The 24,916-nt window shown below is 43.2% G+C and overlaps 1 protein-coding gene across 5 annotated transcripts in view; it reads right to left on the bottom strand.

Annotated features, from left to right (window-relative positions):
- The window catches only part of AGFG1 (ArfGAP with FG repeats 1), a 145,369-nt gene that overhangs the window by 21,187 nt on the left and 99,266 nt on the right, over positions 1-24,916 (bottom strand). For all 5 annotated transcript variants that reach the window (XM_030215708.1, XM_030215709.1, XM_030215710.1 and 2 more), the window contains 2 exons: positions 23,894-23,990; positions 20,217-20,296 (listed from right to left, as the gene is read on the bottom strand). In XM_030215708.1, coding sequence (XP_030071568.1) covers positions 20,217-20,296; positions 23,894-23,990 — 177 coding nt within the window. The remainder of the gene's footprint in view (positions 1-20,216; positions 20,297-23,893; positions 23,991-24,916) is intronic.

Below are 24,916 nucleotides of genomic sequence, written 5' to 3'. Positions count from 1 at the left end.
AGATTGCCTCCAAGCAATTTATGGACCTATACGCAGCCTCTTGGGCCAACCAACACCCATGAGCCACCCTATTCAAACAGTGGGCTCCCTAGCCTCTGGCATCTATGTTTTACAACACAATCTGGTGAGACTAAAGGAATCTCCACCCCCCTCAAAAGGTGGTATGGGACCAACCCCCACTTTGACTGAGTGGTGGTTCAGGGGAAACTGAATGCCAAAATGATGTGACTGTAGGAACCACTGGGACAGGGGAGCCCACATGAGGTTCTTGCCCAAGAACAATCTCTAGGGTTGCAGCCATAAACTTGAACAACTGTAGTAGTCTGAAGCTCTTGGCACACAAACTGAAGCTTGAATAAAAAACAAAACTAGATGGGTACACACAAGGACCCGAGTTAGTTCAAGCAACTCTTGGGCAAAATTTACCACCCAGCCAAGGACTTTAAACAGACCACCCAAGTCATCGCCCTCTGGACTTCCTGCTCCAAATTAGCCAGTTGTCGAGGTAGGGACGCTCTGGTCCATTCCTTGTTGAAGATATAACACTACTACCTTGGTAAAGATCTGAGATGCTGTGGCCAGTTCCGTGAATGCTCTGAAAGTTCTCCCTGAGAGCACAAAATACAAGCAAGCATCCTGAATGGCAATATGGAAGTATGCTTCTGAAAGTTTGAGAGACAAACTCCCTGGTATTTATTGTCAAGATCACCAAGCAAAGTCTCCATCCAAAAATGTGTGACTTCCCAAGGAAGCACAAACCTCCTTGAAATCCAGAATCGGCCAAAAAAACTCTCTCCCTTCTTGAGGGAAACATAACTGAATAACAGACATGTTTCTAATCCTGTGCTGGCAGTGGACTGACATCTCCCAGGGCAAGCAGGCAACAAGGTCTCCTTTACTGTGAGCTCCCTGTGCAGTGTCCTGCAAGAGAGCACCATAAAGGAAACAAACAGATTCTATGCACTTAAGCATATAGACTAGCCGAACCACGTCAAGATCCACTGATCGGCAGTAATGAGAGTCCATTCCCAGTGAAACAGGTGAAGCCTGCCTCCAACTGGTTCTACCAGAGGAGCTCCACTGAATCTCACTGAGGCCTTCTGGCCCCTTCAACAGGTTGCTAGTGGAAAAAAAGAAGCCTGGACTTCTCTCTTCCCTGAATGGCTGGCTGTTGGCCTTTTTGAGAACTTGTCAAGGTACAAAAGGAAGACTCTTTACTGGAATGGGAACAACTCCAATCTTTAAGCTGAATGCTCCCAATGAACACCCTAGAGTATTATGCCCTGTTTTCTGGGAGTTGCTGAGCCTGACTTGTGTAAGGGTACCCTCTGAATCTCACCATTTGTAGGTCTGAGTAGGCCATGTATTATCTTTTCTGAACCATTCCATCATGGATTCTGCATGACTTCCTGGCAGCACTGTGCTAGCTGACATTATTCAAGGCCATGCAGGTCACTTGTAATAGCCTTCCAGTTTATCTTGTGTGAAACTACAGAGGAGTGTGTTTCACAGAAAGCCAGGGGACGAGGTCATGTTTGTTATTTACCTCGTTGGCGAGACACAAGTTCAACACAAGGAAGGATCCAGAAGCTGATTTACAGATGCTACCAGACTGAGAATCCAGTTGGCTTTGCAGGGCAAAGACATATTGGACTATACCTGGTACTACCCGGTGGGGTTGCTGGGGAACCAGCTCGAACACGAAGGAGCCAATTCATCACTCAATGGATGCTGAAGCTGTGGACCTCTAATGATGAGAGAAAGGTAGTAAACACGCACCAGGTCCCAACACTGTTCTACCACTTACCATGTTTTGGTAACTTGCTATCTGCGCTGTAAGAACTAGCTGTTTTCCAGTCTTTTTCTATTCCTGCAGGGTACTTCGGGGCAGTTTGCGGGGAGGCTCTAGCTCTGCCTTCTACAATGTCATCATCAGTACCCAACCTCCTACGGGAGTAAAAGCGCGCCAGTTCCTGAGGTGCGCCGCCGAAGGGACACGCTTAAGGGGTATGTCTCACCCCTTACTGGGCAACTTTGTGGGTACTCTAGTGGGTTGCTATAAAGTTCTGAATTAAGGTTTGCAAATCTTAATGAGAATCTGTCAATATCTGACAATGTTGGGACTTAAATTGTTACTGTAGATATTTTTACTGCTATGGGGGGGGGGGGGGGGGGAGTGGCTTTCATCAGCTACTGGGATTCATAATGGCTGAATGGAATATACCAGCTCCTATTATTTAATGGGGATTATTCATTTAACTGGCTCGGAAGCTATGTCAGTTTCTGCAATTTAATTGATTGCTCATTGGTCATACAAAATTCCATCGAGACTTATTCATGGACGCAGTGACAGAGCTTCCAGGAGCCAGTTTTCTCTCAAAAAGACCAATTATAAAAATTTGATCTATAGAAAGTCATCCTCAGAGAAAGTAAATTCTTATACATCTGTTCCCTGTCTTTATGTAAATGCAAGGATGGCGGTTAGTAAGGTAGAGATTATCAATAATATGAGTGAAGAATCTAGACCTGGTTCAGTTGGTTGGTTGTTTGTTTGTTTTTTTAAAACAGAAACATGGTTTTCTCTAATGGATGATCCATGACTGAAATCTATGGGCTCTGTTTACTAAGCCGCGCTATAGGCACGCTAGTGTGTTTTTAGCGTGCGCTAATGCTAGAGGCACCCATAGAAATTTTGGGGAATTTTAATTCATGCTAATGATCCCTCTCTTAGGCTTCTCAGTTTCTTGCTTTAACATCCTCTTTCAATCTTCAACTGTGCTCCACTGCCCCCACTCACCCGAATGGCCACTGTCTTGATCTTATCCTCTTCTCAAACTGCTCACTCTCCAGTTTCTGTGCAACTCTTCCACTCTCTGACCATCATCTGATAACTTTCACACTTAAACACTCTCCTCTCCGGTCCCATCCAATCTTAACCAATACATTTAGGAATCTTCAGGCTATTGACCATTCTACTCTGTCCTCCAGTGTTTCAAACCTCTTCTCTACCACTATGTTATCCAAGTCTGTCAATGAGGCTGTTTCTTCCTATAATACTATTCTCTCCTCTGCTCTGGATACTCTCGCTCCTCCCATTCCCCGTTCTGTAAAACGTACCAAACCCCAGCCTTGGCTGACCTCTAGAATCCGCTACCTACATTCCTGTGCCTGCTCTGCCGAACGCCTTTGGCTGAAATCCCGTGCCCATGCTGACTTCATACATTTCAAATTCTTGCTGACCTCCTTCCAATCTGCTCTTTTACTTGCCAAACAGGACTATTACATCCAATTGACAAATTCTCTTGGCTCAAACCCTCAACATCTCTCTGCCACACTGAACTCTCTCCTCAAAGTGTCTTCACCTCCAACTCCCTCTTCACTTTTCCCCCAGACTGTGGCTGAGTACTTTCATGATAAGGTTCACAAGATTAAACTTGAATTCTCAACCACGTCACCTCCACCTCTCCTTCCCTTAGTTCATTCTCTCAACCCTCCAACCCCTGCCTCCTTTTCTTCCTTTTCTGAAATCACTGAAGAGGGAACTACACATCTTCTTTCTTCCTCGAAACTAACTACCTGTTCCTCTAATCCCATTCTCACCCATCTACTTAACACTCTCTCTCCTACTGTCATCCCTTTTATCTGTCATATATATCCTCAATCTTTCACGTTCCACTGCAACTGTTCCTGATGCCTTCAAACATGCCGTAGTCACACCACTCCTTGAAAAACCTTCACTGTACCCTACCTGTCCTTCCAACTATCGCCCCATCTCCCTCCTCCCTTTCCTATCCAAGATACTTGAATGTGCTTGTTCACCGCCATTGCCTTGACTTTCTTTCATCTCAAACTATTCTTGATCCACTACAATCTGGCTTTCGCTCCCTTCATTCAATTGAAACAGCGCTTGCTAAAGTGTCCAATGATCTGTTCCTGGCCAGATCCAAAGGTATCTATTCTATCCTCATCCTTCTTGATCTATCTACTGCTTTTGACACTGTTGATCACAACCTACTCCTTGATACGCTGTCCTCACTTGGATTTCAGGGCTCTGTTATTTCCTGGTTTTCTTTTTATCTCTCCCAGCATACCTTTAGTGTATACTCTAGTGGATCCTCCTCTACTTCTATCCCACTGTCAGTTGGTGTACCCTCAGGGATCTGTCCTGGGATCTCTTCTTTTCTCCATCTATACTTCTTCCCTTGGTACTCTGATCTCAACCCATGTTTTTCAGTATCATCTTTACGCTGATGACTCCCAGATCTACCTCTCCACACCAGAAATCTCAGCCGAAATCCAGGCCAAAGTATCAGCCTGCCTGTCTGACATTGCTGCCTGGATGTCTCTGCGCCATCTGAAACTAAACATGACCAAAACTGAACTTCTCATCTTTCCCCCTAAACCAACCTCTCCTCCTTCCCCATTCTCTATTTCTGTGGATAACACTCTAATCCTTCCTGTCTCATCAGCTCGTAACCTTGGGGTCATCTTCGACTCCTCCCTCTCCTTTTCTGCACATATTCAGCAGACTGCTAAAACCTGTTGTTTCTCTCTCTATAATATCACCAAAATTCGCCCTTTCCTTTCTGAGCACACTACCAGAACCCTCATCCACACTCTTATCACCTCTCACTTAGACTATTGCAACTTGCTTCTCACAGGTCTCCCACTTAGCCATCTCTCTCCTCTTCAATCTGTTCAAAATTCTGCTGCACGACTAATATTCCGCCAGTGTCGTTATGCTTATATTAGCCCTCTCCTCAAGCCACTTCACTGGCTTCCTATCCATTTCCGCATACAGTTCAAACTCCTCTTATTGACCTATAAGTGCATTCATTCTGCAGCTCCTCAGTAACTCTCCACTTATCTCTCCCTACATTCCTCCCCAGGAACTCTGTTCACTGGGCAAATCTAGCTTATCTGCACCCTTCTCCTCCACCGCTAACTCCAGACTCCGTTCCTTTTATCTTGCTGCACCATATGCCTGGAATAGACTTCCTGAGCCGGTACGTCAAGCTCCATCTCTGGCCGTCTTCAAATCTAAGCTAAAAGCCCACCTTTTTGATGCTGCTTTTAACTCCTAACCCTTATTTTATCATCCTCACTTTAATATTCCCTTATCTCTTGTTTGTCCTGTTTGTCCTAATTAGATTGTAAGCTCTGTCGAGCAGGGACTGTCTCTTCATGTTTAAGTGTACAGCGCTGCATACGTCTAGTAACGCTATAGAAGTAGTAGTAGTAGTCTAGCATTTAGAGCACTAATTTTAGCACACATACAAATACTGGCAAACCTTAGTAAACAGGGCCCTGTGTGTCTATGGGCTCTAAAATATAGCATGTGTCTAGACAAGGAAAGAAATTATTTATCAAATTTTATTTTCCTGTAACAAGATTTCTCTACCTACTTTAGAGATGATCAGTTGTACTGTTCGTGACTCTATGAAGAGTCATTGTGCTATATTGTAGTATACAGCCCCCCCTGGAAAAATGTGTTACAGGTAGGGAGAGTTTGTTTCCAAATATGCCACATTACATCAATCTACATTATCTGTTGGTGACGTAAATTTATATCTTGAAGATACATCATACATGAAGGTATCCAACTTTTTAGATTTGTAAAATTCTATAGGATTTGCTTGGCCGGTTTTACAACATTCAAATGAGACGGGGCCATGTCTTAGATATTTTGGTAATGTCCATAACAGATTCACAGTTTTGTAGTTTAAATTTTAACACTTTTATTCCATTGCCTTGGACTAATCATTTTCTAATGGATTTTACTACTGCTTGGAAAGATTCTGATGTTAACAGGGTCGGTCAAACTAAAGTTAGTAGGAAAACTAAAGGAAATAAATTGAGGCTCCTCTATTTTGGGCCAAATTAAATGAGGTGATTGCTGTTTCCTCTTCACAAGACCTTTTCTCTAATTGGTATTAGAATGTTTCTCTAAAATATTAGAAGAAAATGCTCCATATAAATGTAAACTTTTTAGAAAACCTGAAAAATAGTTTGATGAATTGCTTGCTCTTAAACGTGACTACAGGAGATGTGAAAGGGCCTGGAGAAAATCTTTTAGAGGATAAAGTTATTTGGCAATTTAAAGTACAATTGTATAAGCATCTAATTACAGTAAAGAAACAAGTTTTATTCAAAATTAGTTGATAATTTTTTAATTTAGTAGATAATCTATTACACACTGACAACCTACTATCAGGCTCTGAATTGTTATGCCTTCAGCTGATTCTCTTACTCTCTAAGGATAAGGTAGCTAATAATCATCCACAATTAAATTTAAATGTTACTGGGGCTCATGAGATCCCAAATAAGTTGACTAATATCCCTGGTGATCGAATGTGGGATTGTTTTCAACTCATGACAATCTCAGATGTGCCATTATTATTGAAGAATGCTAAATCTAATTATAGCATAGATCCTTGTCCAGCATATTTAATGCATAGCACTAGTGACAGAAACCTGTTTTGACTGTGGTTAAATAACTGTTTAATTAATGGTTGTTTTCCTGATGACACAGGGCAAAATTGTACTAACACTGATTCTGAAGAGGGATCCCCAAGAGGGATTTGCAAGTTACTGGTAATTATCGACCAATGGCTTCAATTTCTTTGTTCGTTAAAATCGTGGAAGGATGTGTCACAAAAATGCTAGTTAAATATCTGGAGAATCATGATATTTTGAATGGTTCTCAATCCGGATTTAGGAAGAACTTTAGCACTGAGACTGTGCTGGCATCTACTGTTTAACATGGGAAGCGAATGTTAAATCAGGGCCAAAATGCAATCATTGTCCAATTTGATCTATTTTGTGCCTTTGACCTGGTTGAACATACCATCTTATTAAACAGGTTGAATGATATTGGTATAAGTGACAATGTGTTGCACTGGTTCAAAGGTTTTCTATCTTATAGAAGCTATAAAGTTCTGAAGGATGGTGTCCACTCAAAGTTGGAACCCTAGTTGTGGGGTATCCCAAGGTTCACCTCTAGCTCCTTCACTATTTAATGTGTTAATCCAATCCCTTGGTTCTTTATTGGAAAAGTTTCAAATTCCATTTTTCATCTACATGAATAATATGATTCTTTTTCCTATATCCAGTGACTGGACAACCACACTGAATGTTCTTAGTGCCTGCATTTCAACAACCGAAGACTGGATCTTGGTTCACAAGCTGAAATTGAACAGTGAAAAAAAAAAAAAAAAAAAACTTCTTGAGATTGGGATCTACAGACTTGCCTGGATTTCCCCAGAAGTTTACTATCTGGTCCAATGTTTTTAGTTTTGAACCTTGGTCTAGGATCTTGGGGGCAGAGGTAGATAATCTGAACTTTTACTACTCATATAACTTTGATTATTAAGAAATCATTTCACATGTTGAAAAAGCTAAGAACCATTCATAAATATTTTGAATGCCTCAAATTTAGACTATTGGTTCAGGCCCTTATTTTACCAAGAATAAACTACTGTAGTAGTAGTAGTAACACCACGTATGTAGGTTGTTCTGAAAAACTAAGAGATTGCAACTTGTCCAGAACACGGCAGCATGTTTGACATATTCAGTGACACTTCTTTTGAAAGAGCTTCATTGGCTTTCTGTAAAAGCTAGGGCTCAGTTTAAACTTTGTGTCACTGTCTTTAAAATTCTGTATAGAGATGCTCCATTGTATATCAGTGATTGGGCCATTTTGTTGCATGGTAGCTCTGCATATATGCTTCGGAATCAAATGTATTTAGCTTTTCCTTTAGTCAAAACGATTAAATTGTGAAGACTGATTCGTGTCTATATTATCAGACAGTTTTAGTGTTGAACATATTGCCTATACAAATCCGGGCTCTTTCAGATTACTGGGCATTCTGTAAAACACGTAAAACTTTATTTGATAAATATATTACATCTCTGAATTAGATATTGCTGGCAAGAAGACGTGTATAACATTAACATTTCCTTTATGGTTCAGTGTTAGCCAGTTACTGATCTTTTGTAATCACATACACACATGCATAGATAAATATAGATATAAGATATATTTTGTGTAAGGCTCAGTATATTTTTGTATGTTGCTTGTCATATTTGCTTCTACCTAAGCCAAGCGCCATAGCTTGAGGCACAGGGAGTGTGGTACAAAGGTGGACAATAAAACAAAACTGATCCTGTTGCACCAGTCCACCAATCTCCAGAGGCAAAGAAATACTCTCATGTTCCTGGCACCACTCCTTGTGGCACTGATGTCATCAGAATCTTCAAGTCTGTCTCCATCTACTAGTAAGGGGACATTACCAATGGGCCTGAAAGGGTCTAGAAAGGTAAGTAGGTCAATCTACATACATAAATTCCATACTCAAGAACTAGAACATAGAACACTACACCTTTTAAGAACCTAAGAAAACCTATGCTGAGTCAGACCAAGAACTGTCAAGCCTCACATCCTACTTCCGACAGTGGTTGCGCATGTCACAAGTAAAGGAAAAACTCCAAAAATATCTTATAGCTCCATTTCCAAACCTTTAAACCCAAGGCATACCTACATTTAAAAAAATCTTGTATGGCACTTTAACTGCTATGGATCGGGCAGTGTGTATATAGCAGAGAACTCATAGGGCAAAAAGAAACCTATGGAAACACTGGGAGCCCCACTAGAGGATGGAAAGACTCAAATGAGGAGGTGCTTATATGTGCTTCACAAAGCAGGTTAGTAACAGGCAGCATGTAAGCCATGGAAAGCAAATTGTCACATTCCATGGCACTCTCAAGCTGCATCTAGAAAGGAGAGCAACACGCTCAGAAAGGAGCTCTGGCAGGTTTAAGAGTCGCGTTTTGATATCTCTTCTTACTGCAATGTGCTGAAAGCTAGTCTAGCCTTGAGCATCAGGCAAGGGTGGCTTTCTTCCACAGCACATCTGATTAAGTCTGATAGAGCTCTGGTTTGGAATCACTGATTGGGATAGGCACCAGTTAAAAAGACTGGGAATGGTTAAATGGTCAACGGAGAAGGGTAAATAATGGTGTTTCCCAGAAATTTGTGCTGGGACCACTGCTTTTCAACATATTCATAAATGACTTAGGGACTGAATTAAGCTGACCAAATTTGCTGATGACACAATTATTAAATCACAAGAGGACCTTATAAGACTGTAAGACTGGTTATCCAATTGGTAGATGAAAATTAATGTTAGCAAGTGCAGAACGTATGTATGTAGAGAAGAGGAATCCAAACTATAGCTACATGATACAGGGTTCCACAGGAAAAAGGATCTAGGTGTCATCATTGATGATACATTGAAATCCTCTGCTCAGTCTGCAGCAGCTGCTCAGAAAGCAAATAGAATGTTAACAATCATTAGGAAAGAAATGGAGAACAAAACAGATTATTATAAAGCCTGTGTATCACTCACCTTGAATATTGTGTGCAGTTCTGGTCACTGCATCTCTCAAAAGAGAGAAATAAGAAGAGGTACAGAGGAGGGTAACCAAAATGATAAAGGGGAAGGGATGACTTCCCTATGAGGAAAGGCTAGGGCTTTTCAACTTGGAAGATACTAGAGATCTATAAAATCATTACTGGAGTGGTAGACATTAGCCACTTGCATACTCTTTTCCAAAAGTGCAAGAACTAGGAGGCACACAAAGCTACAAACAAAACAAACAAAAAAATCAGAGAATATACGTCTTCGATGTGTAATTAATCTCTGGAATTTGTTGTCAGAGAATGTAGTAAAAGCAGTTAGCGTACCAGGGTTTTAAAAAGTTCAGACAAGTTCCTAAAAGTAAAGTCCATAAACCATTAAGGTGGAATTAGAAAATCCACCGTTTATTTTCAGGGTAAGCAGAATGACATTTTTTTTTCTTTTTTTGGGGGGGGGGGGGGGGGGGCGGGGGGAGGGTTTCCTGCCAGGTACCTGTTATCTACATTGACCATGGCTGGACACACTGGGCTTGGACTTTTGGTCTGCCCCATTACAGTGATGCTTATATACTTATTAATGCATACACTTAGGGAAAAGTGAAGACCTTCCCAAGTCTTACCTACAAAAATTTTAAGAAACACTTTCTTTAGAAAAGGTGTCCAAAACTTGCTACACTATGTTAGTCACCTTGACCATGTCCTCTAGGACAGCTTAGTTATGCACTGTGTGGCAAAAATTTAGGTATCTGTTTTCAATTTGCTGGATGTTAAGTTTCTTAAAAGTGAAATATTCCCTATTTAACCTTTCTACCCCACTCATGACTTTACAAACTTCTATCATAACTCTCACACTTGTCACTTTCCCAAGTTTAAGAGCCCTAACTTGTTTATCCTTTCTTTATAAAATACATACCATCTCCTTAATCACTTTTGTTGCCCTTATCTAAACCCTTTACACACTACTGAAATTATGATCACATCATGGAGCTCAACAGAGGTATAATGAAATGTCAGGTTTTTTTCTCCATTTCTTTTCCAATACTACTAAACATTCTATTTTGTTTTTCTGGCAGCTGAAGTATACTGGGCTGAAAATTTCATCATAATATCCACAATGATTCCAAGGTCTTTTCCTGCCCAATAGATGTCCAACCTCCTATTCTTGTAATAGCCTTCCACAATTCCTCACAATCTTCTGTTTTAACAACTGAACAATGTTGTGTCATCTGCAAGTCTGATTATCTTGCTCATTGTTCATTTCTCTATACAATGTATGAATACACTGAAAATCACTGAAAAACAGGTCCTAGTACAGACCCTTTAGACACACTACTACTGACCTTTTTCCAAATGGGAACCTGACCATTTAGACCTACTCTCTTAACCAGTTATGAATCCATAAGCTGCTATTGCATCCTCTCACAACCTTTTAATTTTCTGAAGAGTCTCATAAGGGACTAATGACTTCTAAAATCCAAGTAGACTCCTGAGGCAGGCACTCTGAAACGCGGTGCTGTGTCGAGTCTTTCATGTAACGATAACAGAAGAAAAGACTGATTGTAATAACTAAGGGCTTTAATATGTTATATATTTATATGAATTAAAGAACTGTTTTACATTTTTAAGTCCCATTGTCTGCTGAGCATTCTTCTGTCTCCTGCTTTTTAGTTTTCTAAAATCCAAATATACTATATCAATCAGTTTACTTTTGTCTAAATGTTTTACACCTTCAAAACAAAATCTTAAATCGGTAAGGCAAGATTTTCCTTTGCTAAACCTATGCAGACTCATTCCCATCAAGCCACATCTGTCAGAGACCAAAGTGCGGTAAGCAAAATGGAAAAATCATAATACACTTCCCCGCAACCAACCACCCTACATCATTTACACCCTTTCCAAAAAGTCTAGGCAACCAACCACCCCTTATCCTTTTACAAAAAGCCAAGCCTCTACTTGCACGGCCAGCAGAATAGAATTCTATAAGCAAGGATTCATATACTCAAACATCCCCAGCTCACACGCTAAAGCCATGCTAGTTTTGGTCATCTTGGCATTGCATGTACCATTTTGCCCAGATCACTCTAAAGCTCTTTTTAGTCAGTAGTATTACACTGGCCATCTTCCATTCCTCACACGTGTTAAGTATCATTCAATTGAAAGGAAGCTCTGGAATGAGGGGGCACAGGATGAAGGTGAAAAGGGACAGACTCAGACATTACTTGAAATACTACTTGATGGAAAGGGTGAAGAATTTGTGGGACAGCCTCCTGGTGGAGGTGAAGACCATCTGAATTCAAACAAGCTTGGGACAAGTACATAGGATCTTTAAGGGAGAGGAAGTTAAGGTAGATGGCTTAGATGGGCAGACGAGGGGGGGGGGGGGGGAAGATACCATTTGTTTCATTTTACCATTAAATGATACTGGTAGTCATTTAGTCTCTCTGACCTTTTTTAAATTGTGAACTATATTTTATCTTGGCTTCCAAAATAGTCTTAATGTCCATGCCTCATGCAAACTTAACCTCAGTAAGCACACTGTTTAGTTCTTCTCCAACCCCCCTCCCCACCCCCAGATTTCCTCATTTTATAATTTTTTTTAAGTTAAATGCTGCTGCAGTAGTTTTCCTTTGTATATGCGCTAGAGCAATTATGTCAAATTCAATTTTATTGTGATCACTGCTGCCAAGCAGATCTACCACCTTTAACCCTTACAATAGGTCCTATGTTCTACTGAGGACTAGATGCAAAAAAGTTATCTGTTCCATTAGGAGGCAGTCATTTATGGCATCCAAGAAATTTGCCTCTTTACCATGTTGCTATAAAATTACTCTTGCAAGTCAGTGGAGGAGACATTAAATGTACAACTAGTCTAATTTTTCCTCAAAAAGTCTTAATTTGCATTAAAAAAAATTATCCTCTCAGACTTTCATCTTCAATATACTGGCCAGCCACCACATAAATACTTCTGAAGAAGCACCTCATTCATGCGGCATTCAACTCTATTGACCATACATAGCCTTTGAGTGAGCAGATTACATGCTTTGGGCTTCAGGGCTTTCAGTGTTTGAAAAGAAGTTATAAATTAAGTAAAAGGGTATTTTTTTTCTAAAGCATGGAGATCTCCATGTGGAGTCCCTCAGGGATCGCCCATTTCACCGATGTTGTTTAGTATCTTTAGGCATTCATAAGGCTCTGTTTGGTTAGACACTGATGAGTTGATGTTTTCATATGCTGATAACATCTTTTTGGTACCATGTTTGCACAATATAAATCAGACCTGTCAAAATTCTCAATTGTTGAAACTAAATACTAACAAAACAAAATGTACTATGGTTTAGCACCCACAAGGATATACTTAAAAATACTGAGAATGTCATATCAATCTCTTTCTGTTGATTTTACATCAAAGGTCTTGGGGGTTATTCTGCATTCGGTTTTATCTATAGAGCCAAAAACTAAAACGCTTGCACACAAAGGTTTTTTTTTTTTCAAACTTAGGCAGTTGAGAAGAGTGCACCATAGTTATGCTTCTGCTAAACAGGCTAAGGAGAAGCTGAAACCCACTCTAACAGGCTAGGGAGGAGCTGGGAACCTCTCTGCTCGGGAAGCTGGGTGGGACTTGCATCTGATTGGGCAGCTGGGTGGGGGCTGACGTCTGCAGCTACAGACATCAGTAGCCAGCAGGGTTGCCAGGTGGAAAATATTTTTCCAGCCCAAAGGAGCCCAAAATCCAGCCCAAAACCCGCCCAAACTCAAACCCCGCCCCTGACACCCCCGCCCCCACGTCATCACCCCCGCCCCCCGCCATCACCCCTGCCGTCATCAGTCCCGCCTCCTACGTCATCGGCCCCGCCTCACACGTCATCGGCCCCGCCTCCCACGTCATCGGTCCCGCCTCCCACGTCATCGGCCCCGCCTCCTACGTCATCGGCCCCGCCTCCCACGTCACTAACCCCGCCCAAAAACGTCGCTAACCCCGCCCACCGCGGCCGAAAAAGCAGCCCAAAAAACCGCCCGAAGCCCAAAAAGCAGCCCAAAAAACCGCAACCCGCCGCGGGCAAAAATTTCCCGCGGCGGGTCGCGGAAAACCGCCCAATTGGGCGGTAAAACCGCCCACCTGGCAACACTGGTAGCCAGGATCTACTTTAACCTGCAGTTTCAGGTAAACGCTGCTTTGGTGTTAGGATTTACCTGCTATAAGCCTTCGACCTTAATTTCTTGTTAGCTGGTTGCTCTGTGCTCTGGGGGGGAGTCTGTTTCCTCCCTCTTTGTGTCTGTCTGGTTGCTGGCTTGTCAGAGTTTTCTCCTTGTTCTGTCTTTGTGCTTAATTAGCTACTCTCTGCAGCTGGGCGTTGCCTTCTGTTTGGCTGTAGTGTTTGTCTTCTGTGTCCTTCTAGCTTGTTTGATTTAGTTATCTTTCTGTTGTGGTCTTGCCTTTTTTATCTTTGGGTGTGTGCTATTGTTAGCACTGCAGTCTCAGTCCTGGCTGTGTGGGTTGTTTGTGCCTTGGAGTTCTATGTGCTGCCTATTTTCCCTTCTGCTTTAGTTTTCCTATTTTCCCTGTTGTGCTGGGCTCTGCCTGGTCTGCCTTGTTTCTGTCAGTTTGGTTCCGCTTTGCCTGCTTCAACTTCTGCTTCCGCTGTTTGTCTATCAAGTCCTGTCGGCTGCCTGCACCCAGGGGCTCAGGGTGCAGTCCAAATGTCGTCTGTAGTTCCCTTTCCTTCGAGGTGTATGGCCCCATTCCTTGGGTGCCTGGAGTTCTGGGTGAGTACCCTGAGTTCAACTATTGTCCTGTTGCGGTTCGGTCCATCCCAGGCCTTTCCTAGACCCCTTTTGACTTTGGCCTGGGCCTAAGGGCTCACGACCAGTGGATCGAAGTAACAGAACGCCAAAGCCATGATCTCGACCGAACCCTCTGCCCTGCAGCTACTCCAACAGCTGCATGCTCAGGTACAAGTTGTGGGAGCTGTGGTTGCATTAAATCAACGGGTGGACCTTCTTACTGCTCCTGGGACTGGTGGAGATTCCCCAGCCCCTAGCCCCCAGGGAACCATGGGAGGGGGTCTAGGTGTTCGTGTAGCCCAGCCCCCTCACTATGATGGTAATAGCAGGACTTGTCGGGGCATTATAAATCAATGTCAGATTGTGTTCGAGTTGCAAGCCCGGGACTTTCCCTCCAATCGGGTAAAGGTAGCATACATCATCTCCCTGCTCTCGAGACCAGCTGTCGCCTGGGCCTCCCCGCTATGGGAGAAGAAAGATCCCATATTGGATAGCTTAACAGAGTCTCTGAGGCAGTTCCGTCTCACCTTCGAGGAACCTGGGAAGGCCTCCTCAGCAACTACTCAACTCCTGAATTTACACCAGGGTCGGATCTCCCTGGGCGAGTATGCCATTCAATTCCGGACCCTATCAGCGGAATTAAGATGAGATAATCAGAGCCTCACAGCTGTTTTTTAGCACAGAGTATCCTCTACTATTAAAGATGAGCGTACGGGTCAGGAGCTCCCTCCAATTTGGATGACCTTATTCGTCTTTGTACCCAGGTGGACATCCGCTTCAGGGAGCGTGCCTGTGAACGTCGCACCAATCACCAGTATGGGAAGACTACTCGAAGATTTCTTTTAAGAGCCCTTCAGGCCGCCTGAAGGTTTCCCAGGATGGGCCAGAACCCATTCAGGTTGACCGGGTGGTCACATCTGCACAAGAGAAACAGCGATGACACTCCAAAGGTCTATGTTTATACTGTGGCGCTAAGGGATACTTTGTCCATGAATGCCCAATTCGCAGGAAGTCGGGAAACCAACAGCCCTGATTCCGGCCAGGGAGACGGAATCGGGGTTGAGATCTTTTTCTCCCGGGACTCAAGTTTTGGTTCTGGTTCTGTTTTCTATTCAAGGAACCCCTTGTGTTGAAGCATTGAGTCTGGTGCCGGTGGCAATTTTATCAGTGAGAACCTGGTTCAGATCCATCGGATCCCTACTGAAGAGCTACCTCACCCTATCTCCATGTCTGCGGCGGTGGGCCTAATCCAGGGAGCGCTGCGGCTTCGGACCGTGCCTATGATGATACGGGTTGGAGTTCTTCATAAAGAAATGATTTACTTTTTCACCCTTCCATCTGCCACTGAGTCTATTATTCTAGGAATGCCATGGCTTAGTCTGCATAATCCCTGCATTGACTGGGAGCGGGGTCAGTTGGAGGCTTGGGGCCCAGCTTGCCATAAAGTCTGTTTAGACAAAGTTTCCCCAGTGTCGACGCTGCTTCCCTTAGCTCAAGCTAAAATAATGCTGCCCACTATGTACCAGTCTTTTAAGGATGGCTTCTCCAGACATCGAGCGGAGACATTACCGCCTCACCGCCCCTACGACTATGCCATAGAACTAGTACCTGGAGCTGAAATCCCATGGGGTCGCGTGTATCCTTTGTCTCGTCCCGAAACCGAGGCCATGACCCGCTATATACAGGATAACCTTGCTCGAGGGTTCATTCGTCCATCTAAGTCACCAGTGGGGGCTGGATTTTTTTTTGTGGAAAAGAAAGATGGGGGCTTGCGTCCGTGTATTGGCTATAAGGGGCTCAACTCGATGACTCAGAAGGACAAGTACCCCTTACCCCTGATCTCAGAAATGTTTGATCGTCTTCAAGGAGCCCAGATATTTATCGAACTGGACCACAATATTCGAGGTGCGGTCGCAACATGGTGCGATACAAAGGCATTATAACATCCTCATTTTTGTTTTCCATTCCTTTCCTAATAATACCTAGCATTCTAATTTGCTTTCTTAGCTGCAGCAGCAGCACACTGAGCAGAAGGTTTCAACGTATCATCAACGACGACACCTAGATCCCTTTCTTGGTCCGCGACTCCTAACGTGGAACTTTGCATGACGCAGCTATAACTCGGGTTCCTCTTTCCCACATGCATCACTTTGCACTTGAACACATTAAATGTCATCTGCCATTTAGACGCCCAGTCTCCCAGTCTCGTAAGGTCCTCTTGTAATTTTTCACAATCCTGCCGCGATTTAACGACTTTGAATAACTTTGAGTCATCAGCAAATTTAACTACCTCACTAGTTACTCCAGGTCTCTCAAGCATCCACTCAGAACTAACTTTCTTCTAGTTTTAGGTGATTTTAATATTCCATTTTCCTCCTTGTCTGCCCCTTTTAGAGCTCGAGATCAAATCTTTTTTGATGTGTTGGCTACTTTTCATTTTGAACAATTTCAGTAGGAACTGATACGCTGTAGGTCATCTATTACTCTTTCTGCCCAAAGCATTGAACAGGTTTTCTTCATTTCCTGCAGTTATTGCTGTAACAGATGAATCAGAAATCATGCATTGATCAAATTTTGTTTTGTGTAGAGCTAATTAAATATTTTCTGTAAAAAAAATTGTTTTATTGAAAATTCGGTCCTTTTATTCAATATGTACTTTGTGGATTCCAAATGTCTCCACAATAGGTTTAATGAACACCAATAATGCTCAAATCTTCTACTATAATAAAACACAACCTCAACGTTCTGAGGACACTAACATCACTGAAGTCAGTCAGACTCCCAGAACGGTTCATGGATTCATGGTGGTGAAGCCACCCCACTGACCCGTGCCCCGCCCTCGCGTCAAACGTCATGACGTCAAGGGCAGGAAAAAAAAAGTCAACTAAACAAACGGTTCGCACCCACGCAGGGGGAGGAGTAGGGAAACACGCGGAGCGTGTTTCCCTACTCCTCCCCCTGCCGACCCACCCGCGGAAAGGGAACGCACCTCCAAAGCTCCGGAGTGCAAATTACTCCGGAGACCACTGTTCCCACATCCAACACCCTCCCTCCCCGCGCACCAAACCTCAACAAATTCAAGCCCCGCCCACAGATTCGTAGACCCCCCCCCCCCCCAAAGCTGCAGCTAAAAACAAGGACTTCCAACACCTCCCCCGCAACAACCCCCTCCTGAGCCACCCACTTCGCGTTGCTTTGCCGGTGGGGGACCCAAAACCCCGCCAGCACAAGCCCTGTCTGCTCACTACGGCGTCAATCTTCGGCGTTCCTAGCCTGTGCAGGCAGGGCTTCTGTGCGTCTGACGTCCTGCACATGCATGACGTCAGACGCAAAGAACTCCACCCTGCACAGGCTACCAACGCCGAAGATGACGCCGTAGTCAGCACACACGACTTGTGGTGGCGGGGTTCCGGGTCCCCCACCGGCAAAGCAACGCGAAGGTGGGTGCGATGGGCACAGTGGGTCGGATGGCTGCGGCCGGGTGCATCGCCGTGGGTGGGATGGCACCGGGAGGGGGGGGGGAAAATCGCACCTCACAGGCAGCTGCAAAATGAAAACGACACTATAGGTGTGTGCATGCGCTGATCTAAGTGGAGGTTACACAGTGTACAAAGAGGGAGGATGGCTTTCTCGGCAGAGTTTCGTTCTGCTCTGTAGTTCCCCTTTGATGCTGCGCTACTTTGTTCAGTCCTATGCCTCAGTCGCTTCTCGCAGGTTACGATACCGGGAAATCGCCTCTAGACGGCCAGTAGGAAGCTGCAGAGATTGTAGGCGTGGCTTGAAGCGGAGAGCCCAGTCGCCGGCCGGCACTGCAGCTCCCCTCCGGCTTTCAGGATGCAGGAGCCGCTGCTGGGAGAAGATGTCCCGACCACGCCACTCTATCGCACCTTCCCAGGGACAAATCTCAAGGAGCAGGAAGCAGCATACATTAAGTAAGAGGGACAGAGAGCGCGTATGTGTTAACCCTGAAGGTTATTTAGTGGAAACGTGACTGATGAATCGGAACGTAGTATGACTAACCAGGGTAACAGTCACAAGTGCAGCCACGAATGGAGGGGGGGGGGGGGCAAATAATTCAGACACCTGATAATTGGAAACCAAACTGTTTAGGCTAAACACACACACACACACACACAGTTTCGCTCACTGAACCTCTGTGTCACACACACACACTCTCTCTCTCTCACACACACACACTCAGAAAACAAAACACACAAAAGACATGGAGCATCATCTACATTATACAAACTAAAAATACATTCCTTCTGATTACAACTACAACACTTTTATAACAACTATTTCATAACAAAAAAAACCTCACAAACAACCTTGCTAGCGCCCGTTTGGGGAGGGAACGACCCTGGAACTCAGAGGGATGGAGGGAGGGAGGGGGGATGACCATGGAATTTGGAGGGGGGGAGGGAGGAAGGGGGGGCCCCCTGCCACAGCCACACACTCTCATTCTCACACTCGCACCCACTCTCACTCTGTCACACACACTTGCACATTCACTCTCTCTCACACATAGTCACTATCACACACACTCAAAACATACACACTCCCAGGAAAACCTTGCTAGCGCCCGTTTCATTTGTGTCAGAAACGGGCCTTTTTTACTAGTTATGGAATAAAACTCTTCTTGATCGGAGTGCCCCACTGAAGTCTATTAGAGTTGATACTGGAGCCAACCCCATTCCTTGGAGAAATGGTGACCTGAAATCTGTCATGAACTGAGGCATTCCAGGAGGCCCTAGAGAAAGCCTTTCTCCAATGTATATTGCGAGTCATAACTTTGGGCTACTTGAATATGCAGGCATGTGAATTGACTAGAATACCTATTTTCAATCTAGGATTAGCGAGGCTCTTAATACATTGGAGGGAGTATTTTGAGACTGAGGTTTTTGACAGGGTGACAGACCAATGAGTGCTGATTGCACTTTTACAGTTTTTCTTTTTTTACAGGTTTTTTTTTCCTACGTTTTTTTTTTAAGATTTGAGAATCTGCTAATGCAATTCACAGACCCATGTCCTCCAGATGTTACTAATGTTGAAACCACCTCGTTGACTTTTGATTTGGTTTTAGAGCCTGAAATTTGCTGTTTTGAAATCATTGACCTCTTCTACAACACATACCTTGAGCCAGTTGGATGAGGATATTGCATCCATACTAACACTATTGGCGAATGCCTCCCTTAGTTCTTGCATCTTCCTCAGTAAAGATTAGATTAAAAGAATTTAGCATTTCACTTCTGGCTTTAACCTCTCAATCTAATGATCCCAACAGACTCCCTCGCAAATCTCTTGCTTCAATGTACCTGAAAAAATTATTTTGCTTCCTCAGCAAGTTTTTTTTCCTAAATTGCTCCCCCCCCCCCCCCCTTATTATTTGCATTTAACTTGCTATTTCTTGGTTCCTTCATTCATATTCCTAATTTTTTGAAAGATATTTTGGCTGCAATAGCCTCTTTCAGATTTTTTTTAATACTATTTGAGTATTACACAAATTTTTGTTACCAATAACATTCACTTTAATTGTTATGCTTCCTTTTTCCTTTATAACATGGTCAACTATTTATCATGTTTTAATCTTGTCCTGGTACAGGTTGAAGTGAGAATCACTACCTTAATCTTTTCAGAAACAATGAGTTCTTAAAAGGTATGAAGTGCAAACTCTGCCTTAGGTGTAAAATAAAAAGTAGAAAAAACACGAGTCGCTGAGTACTGGTTTTTGTTTTAGTTGTTAAAATAGAAATTTATGCCCAAGGTTTGTACTTTTGCTTTAAAGATGTTGTTAGCCACCTAGAATTAGAGTGGGTGGGATTAGTTTGCAAATAAATGGAAACCAAATTGAAACAATTAGCACTGCAGCTACTTAACTTTTAAACAGTGAAAGGCTGCTTTACTAAGGCCTTCTCCTCTATAAACACTGAATAAAGAGAGGCTCAGTAAGTCAAGACTTAAATGAGATATTGGTGAGAAATTTGAAGAATGTAACCTCGGTAAATATTTCACTTACCTCCAAATGATCCTGGGGCAGCTAAAGATGAAGTATGTGTCTGTGCAGCAGTACTTCCTGGCACTGTTCCAAAAACTCTTCTGAAAATGATCAATATGCAGTAGACTCAGACATGGCAGAGTTGACTATTGCTGGAAAAAGATCAAACCTACTCTAAAAGCTTAGCATAGGAATTGCATAGGAGGGGGAAAACATTTGCACGTGCAGGTTTGAACATTGATGCAGCAGATTTCCTCATACTGATCGGCGTGAAAGTATGACCACCACCACCACTACTTGTATAAGCAGACTGAAACAGAAGCAATGAGAAAAGCAGAGGCTACCAAAAAGGGCACAAAAAACCTCTTTAAATAACTCTAAGTTAAGGAATATCATCTAAGGATATACACAGGGCTGGCCTTAGGATATTGGATGCCTTAGAGGAACCTTCTGCTGTGCCGCCCCTTTCAGAGGACCACTCTAGGCTCTCACCTCAGTAGTTAAATAACTTTCCTTCCCTGTGCCCCCCCACTGGGGGCTAAGACATAGTAACATAGTAAATGACAGCAGATTAAGGCCTGTACGGTCCATCCAGTCTGCCTAACAAGATAAACTCATTTTACATGGTATGTGATACTTTATACCCGAGCTTGATTTGTCCTTGCCATTCTCAGGGCACAGACTGTAGAAGTCTGCCCAGCACTGTTCTTGTACTAAGTTCTGAAGCTAACATTGAAACCCCTTAAAATTTACACTCCAGCCAATCCATATCTATTCAGTCACAATCATGGCGTACACCTTAGAAGTCTACCCAGCACCGGTTTTCGCTTCCCAATTACCGGCGTTGCCACCTAGTCTCTGCTAAAATTCCATGGATCCATTCCTTCTAAACAGGATTCCTTTGTGTTTATCCCACGTACGTTTGAATTCCATTACTGTTTTCATCTTCACCACCTCCCGCGGGAGGGCATTCCACATATCCACCACCCTCTTATTACTGAATGTATTAGTTGTGCCCTTTGGGATTTAATAAATGGAATTCACCAGTAACTTTCTTCAGGATGCCTAACACATAAGTATCAACCTTATGTTGAAATAATAATAAGCAGACCTCTTGAGACTAAAGAGAAAAACCAGACATTCAATATGCTCCTAATCCTTCCAAAAACATAAGCTATTCACTTCCATCCCAACACTAACAGACAAAAAAAAATAATAGAAAAAAACAAGATCAAGAGGGAAAATTATGCAGGGAACAGTTATCAGAGTAACTTCGAACTGGCTAACAACTGCAAGATTAGTATCCCCGATGCCATACAGAGGAGGTAACAAGTCCCTAAAAGCATGCATTCTCAGGTATTCTCTATATAAAAGGCAACCCCAATGTTCTAATGAAGCCTCCACGGAAGTTGAGGCGCCCGAGATATCCGGTGTGCCCCTGAGTGTCTGCACCGCCCTCACGTCAAAACGTGATGACGTCGAGGGCGGAGCAATGACACTCGAGGGCCGAAACGGAAACGGCACAGGCACGGAGGCACATCAAAAAAAAAAAAACCCTCCCCACACAGAGCGAACCACGAACAATGTCCGACGGGCACACAAAGGCAGGCAAGCAGCTCGAAGGGACGGAGAGAGGGGGCCCCTACCATTATAGAACCTTGCTAGCGCCCGTTTCATTGCGCTGAGAAACGGGCCTTTTTTCCTAGTATCTTCATAAAATTGCAATTCAAAACAAGATTTCAATAAAAGGAGGAAAGGCAATACAATGAGGTGTATTTTCAAAGCACTTAGACTTACAAAGTGCTTTGAAAATGAACCCCATAGTCTATTTCGGATAACTAAGAAACCACAGGCATAAAGACACTTCTCTTTAGGGCTGCGTTTTGATTAAAATTTTTAAAATGTGATTACTCAAACAATTAAAGATATTTTTCCCACTGCTGCTCCTTGTGACCTTGGACAAGCCACTTAACCCTCCACTGTCTCAGGCACAAGATAAGTATCTGTATATAAAATACGTAAACTGCTTTGATTGTAACCACAGAAAAGCAATATATCAAATCCCATCTCCCTTCCCTAAAGGGCAGAATCTTCCTTCTTTCTATCCCCAGATCCAACATCTCGCTCTCTCCCCTTCGCCAGGTCCATTCTCTCCCTCCCTTCTGCCCCCCCCCCCCCCCATGAATAGTGACACAAACTTGATGAGCAGCACCAAACTCTTCTTGTGGATGCTAGAGCTCACTGCCTCAGCTATAACTTTCACCAGTGACCTCTCCAGTTCTGCTTGAGAGGCTGCCGCTCACTGCCCTCCCCCTACCCAGGGTTCGGCATCTGCTTCTAAGCTTTCTCTCATCTGTCCTGCCCATGCAAAAACTGGAAGTGATGTCAGAAAAGGGAAAGCTTTGTGCAACGCTGCCAAGGACCAACAGGCGTCTACCTTTAAGGTACACCGACAAGGGGTGGAGGGGGAGCTAGACTGCACAGAGGACAGGGGTTAAGTGTGGAAGAGAGCAAGAGATGTTTACAGGAGACACTGTAAACACGAGAATAGTAATTAATATATCACAAAGTTAAGTGTGATTAACTTGCAGCCCCCTACGTTTCTTCCAAACTACAAACATTCCTGAATTACAGATTCTGAAATACCTTCCCGTACCATATTTGTACAAGTTATGAAAATATACGTATTTAGTGTGAATATCATTTATGCCTAGTATATTTACACACATAATATATAGAATATAAATGTTCAAGCCCAACAGCACAAGATAAAAATGTTTATAGACTTGTTAGATTAGTTTAGCACTAAGTTTAGAAAATTTGTGGGGAGGTAGTGGGGGAGGGGAAGGAAAAATGCACTCAGCTTTTCTGGTACATAATAATGTCACAAACTTTATGCAGGAATTATCATGCCTTTTGTTAAAGCAAACATCAGCAAGGTTAGGGGAAAGAAAAAGTCAAGACACCAATCCTACTGATAAGCACTTACATGCAAAAGCAGGGATGTCCCAGTAATGTTCTGCATTGTCACCCAAGGTTTTCTTCCTTTTTTTTTTTTTCAACTCTCCCTTCCCTCCATCATTTCTGCCCTACTGTCTCCTCTCATTCCTTTCATCACTAGTTTTCTTCCAAGTATTATGCTCTCTCCCTCTCCTGTTTGGATCAGCTTATCCTTCACTGTAGCTAGACCTTTCTTGCCATCTCCTCTCCTTTGATGATCTTCTCTCCCCCCCCCCCCCCCCCCCACAAACTGTACTGCCTCAAATCTCATATGGAAAAATAGGCAGAAAAGTGCTTATTTCAAGCGCTACTGTTCCAGCCTCAACAAGCTGCAGGAGGCAGCAGCATTTTTAACAAGAAATTATTTCCTGTGTATTCCTTCAAACTGCTCATGCTACAGCCACAGAACAGGTCACTTGTCCAAATTACAGCCGCTAGTGGCAAGATGCAGACCTGAAATCTTACTAAAACTGAACTACTCTCACTCTGTTTACAACTCACAGCAAAGGAAACAGAGCAGAATAAGACCCAGATTTTGTTTACTGAATCTTTTGCACTGTTCTTTCCTAAGCAGCAAGACTATTACTTTTAACTTCTAACAAGAAGAGTACCTGCTAACATTACTGGTGGAAGTAAATGCATTACTAGAGGTTGCTGGAGAGCTGAGCACACTGTCTAATTCTGCTAGAGCTGCATACTTGTCTGTAGATGCACTTGATAGACTTGGAGCCGACACAGTTGACCCAGCTGATGCTGTAACTGCAGTGCTGTAACCACTTCCTTGTCCACTACCACCTAGAAAAACAATCACCAAACCAAAATTTAAGATACTGTTAGTACCTTTACATGTGAAGGTCCATTTTGAACCAAGTCAACATGGGGAAATAAAACATCCAGGTTGAGATGTTCATATTTCCCTGACATTATAGAAAGGCACTGCCAAATACAGCATGTCTTGTAAACTATGCACAAGGATGCCAGGAAATACATATTTGCTGTTACATACAGTGTAATGGGAGCAGCAATTTTGCAAAGATGTACATGGAAATAGAACAGTATCATGTGATGGCTTCTACATATAGTGGCCTAGTGGTTAGGGTGGTGGACTTTGGTCCTGGGGAACTGAGTTCAATTCCCACTACAGGCAGCTCCTTGTGACTCTGGGCAAGTCACTTAACCCTCTATTGCCCCATGAAAGCCGCATTGAGACTGCCATGAGTGGGAAAGCACGGGGTACAAATGTAACAAAAATAAATAAAATAAATATAAGTGCCCACACATGTGGAAGAGTAGCCTAATGGTTAGTGCAGTGGACTGAGAACTTGGGGAACCAGGTTCAGTTCCCACTGCAGCTCCCTCTGACCCTGAGCAAGTCGCCTTATCCTCCATTGCCCCAAGTACAAAACAGATTGTGAACCCACCGGGGACAGAGAAAGTACCTGAACATAATATATGTATACCAATTTAGTTGTACCACAGAAAGGAGGTATATCAAAATCCATTACCTTCCCTCTTATATGTGGTCATGGAGATTCTGCAGTCTCCACTTATAAGTGATACCACATATGTATAGTTGTGCAATCTCACAAAACTGCCTAAGTGTTTTTTTTTTTTTTTTTTTGTAACATCTGAGGTATATTTAAAAAATGGGGTATTATGGAGGAATTACTCCCTTAAGCCTTGTGTAAAACCCTAGCCAAAATGGGCACTTTTATAAAATG

Source organism: Microcaecilia unicolor, chromosome 10 (genome assembly GCF_901765095.1).
Source record: "Microcaecilia unicolor chromosome 10, aMicUni1.1, whole genome shotgun sequence".
NCBI lineage: Eukaryota > Metazoa > Chordata > Amphibia > Gymnophiona > Siphonopidae > Microcaecilia > Microcaecilia unicolor.
The sequence above is the reverse complement of the archived record's forward strand: the minus strand, read 5'-3'. Positions and strand labels throughout refer to the sequence as shown.